General features: G+C 39.3%; 1 protein-coding gene across 1 annotated transcript in view; it reads left to right on the top strand.

The window, feature by feature from the left end:
- Positions 1-2,263, top strand: part of LOC106529468 (metalloreductase STEAP4) — an 11,206-nt gene that overhangs the window by 6,884 nt on the left and 2,059 nt on the right. The window contains exon 5 of the mRNA XM_014024912.1: positions 1,561-1,839. Within this exon, the coding sequence (XP_013880366.1) occupies positions 1,561-1,839 (279 nt within the window). The remainder of the gene's footprint in view (positions 1-1,560; positions 1,840-2,263) is intronic.

A 2,263-nucleotide genomic window follows, 5' to 3' on the forward strand; every position in this document is an offset into this window, starting at 1 on the left:
AAGTTACTCTAACTCCCTCCCGAGAGGCGTGCGCGTGCCCCCGAGACAAGCGTGAGCATGCCTGGCTCGTTCACGTTCCTTAAAGGGCCAGTACACGAAAATATACGACACTATCAATACCAACTTTTTCCAAACTGAGTACAAGTATGAATACTTCAGTTTAAGCGTGAGTCACACTACAAGATTTTAAAGCAGTCAGCCGATTTTCAAAGACTGATGGAGCCCACACATGAAAAAAATCATGGATATACCAGGTTTGGTCCTACAGTGTGTGGTGTACAGCCACACGGCAAGAGACAACACACACACACACAAAAAGATATTTCATTCATGAACATTCAGATGTCAGAGTTTAAATCACGTGAGACTTCCTGAAATCTCACGAGAATTCATATGTCTGAGGAAAAATCTCATGTGACCTCCAGAGAGACGTGAGTTCAGAGTAAATAGACATTTGCAACAAGGAAGAAACAATGTGGATCGCTTGTGGACTATTTTTACCAYAGGAAAAAACATTCCATAGGACTTTGAACATCCAGCAGACTTTCTMSRMYYMTWWMYKKYMTTTTTTTGTCTTCTGTATTTTGGAATCCCCTCTGTGTTTACATCACCTCGCTTTCTGATTGGCTACACGTCTCATTCACAAGCTGAGAGCTCGGTTGAACACCACACACACTGTGATATCGGGCCAAAAAAATCAAACATGTTGAATATCCCCGATTTTGAGGTTGGAGCGGTCCCGGCATTCTTCCGAGCCGAATAGATCACTCTTAACTCACCACCCACGGTGGGAATATCGGCTATGATTATCTTTAGAGCCATCACCATAATCTGGACTTCCTTAAGATTGTTGGAAGGGCAAAAATCGGCCTGATTTTCTTGTAGTGTGACTCAGGCCTTAGGTACTCACTGATTCTGTGGACCAACACAGAGTGTTTACTGGGTTATAACCTAAACCTTACACGACTTTAAAAACACATTTTTTTAAATTTCAGTGAGGTGGCTCTCCTCCCTTAGGTAAAAAATGCTGGTATTGGGACACCACTACACATAATTCTATGAAAATAATCATGTAATGCAACATATTTGGCAGTATAAGGATTTATTTAAATATCATGCAGGTGAAATTTACCAAGGTTGCACTTGTTTTCAGACTGTAACAATCCAGTGTTATCTTGGCCCTGCTCAGACTAGTCATTCTCTCGTTAGTCATTGTTTTGTAAATCAGGTTATTCAAAGACATATCTACAACAAGAAAGACATTTACCGATATAACCCTTCCGGGGAAATTCATGTTACCATATTTTACTTTTCACATTAAGTAGAAAATGAAAGGTTTGCAAACATGTTTTGATTAATCTTTGGAAAACTGTTCAACATTAAAAATACATTTTAAAAAGCATTTTTGACTTAACTGTAAAATTGTTCAGAATGAAAACAAGAATCAGAAAACAGTTGTCATTTTGGTTTGGTATGATATTTCTGGTGATAGCAATTATTAAATACTTCAGCTGCACCATTTTTTTTTTCATTTTAAATAGCAAAAAACGTTTTGTGCAGGTGTTCCTGTGTGGAAACAGTGCAGAAGCAAAGCAGGCAGTCGCACAGATGGCAACCAAACTGGGCCTCACTGTTCTGGATAAAGGGTCTCTGTCAGCAGCCAGAGAGCTGGAGGACTTCCCCCTGAAGCTGTTCCCAGAGTGGAGGCTGCCTCTTCGTGTAGCTTTGGTCCTAACTATCCTCTTCTTTATCTACCTGCTCATCAGAGATGTCATCTATGCATATGTTAAAATGAAGGAGGACGTTTCATACAGAATCATGGTGTCCCTTTTAAACAAGGTAAATGTTTGATTATTATACAGTATAGTCTCCGCCTATGGTTTATTAACAGTTCTAAATGATACGATCAGTGGTGGGCAACGCTAATCCAAAAATTGTCTCCGCAATTTCTAAAGCACTTATAAAAATATTTAGGTCCACGACTTCAAAACCGCATATGCCATAGAAAAACTAGCGGAAGCTAATTTTAAAGCGATAGTTCAATTTAACATTTACTAGCTGACAATTCATGTACAATATTTGTACAACACTGCCAACTAGTGGTGCAATAACTCTTTTACAACTTAATTCTACAACCACCATTGCTGGGGATGTGGCTTCCTGAAACAGAATTTTGGCTCCTGGTGTAAAAATTAAAAAGTTGTTGAGGATTGCTAGTTCGGCTGATTCTTTAAAAAGTTGTTGAGGATTGCTAGTTCGGCTG

Source organism: Austrofundulus limnaeus, unplaced genomic scaffold, assembly GCF_001266775.1.
Source record: "Austrofundulus limnaeus strain Quisiro unplaced genomic scaffold, Austrofundulus_limnaeus-1.0 Scaffold446, whole genome shotgun sequence".
Taxonomy (NCBI): Eukaryota; Metazoa; Chordata; class Actinopteri; order Cyprinodontiformes; family Rivulidae; genus Austrofundulus; species Austrofundulus limnaeus.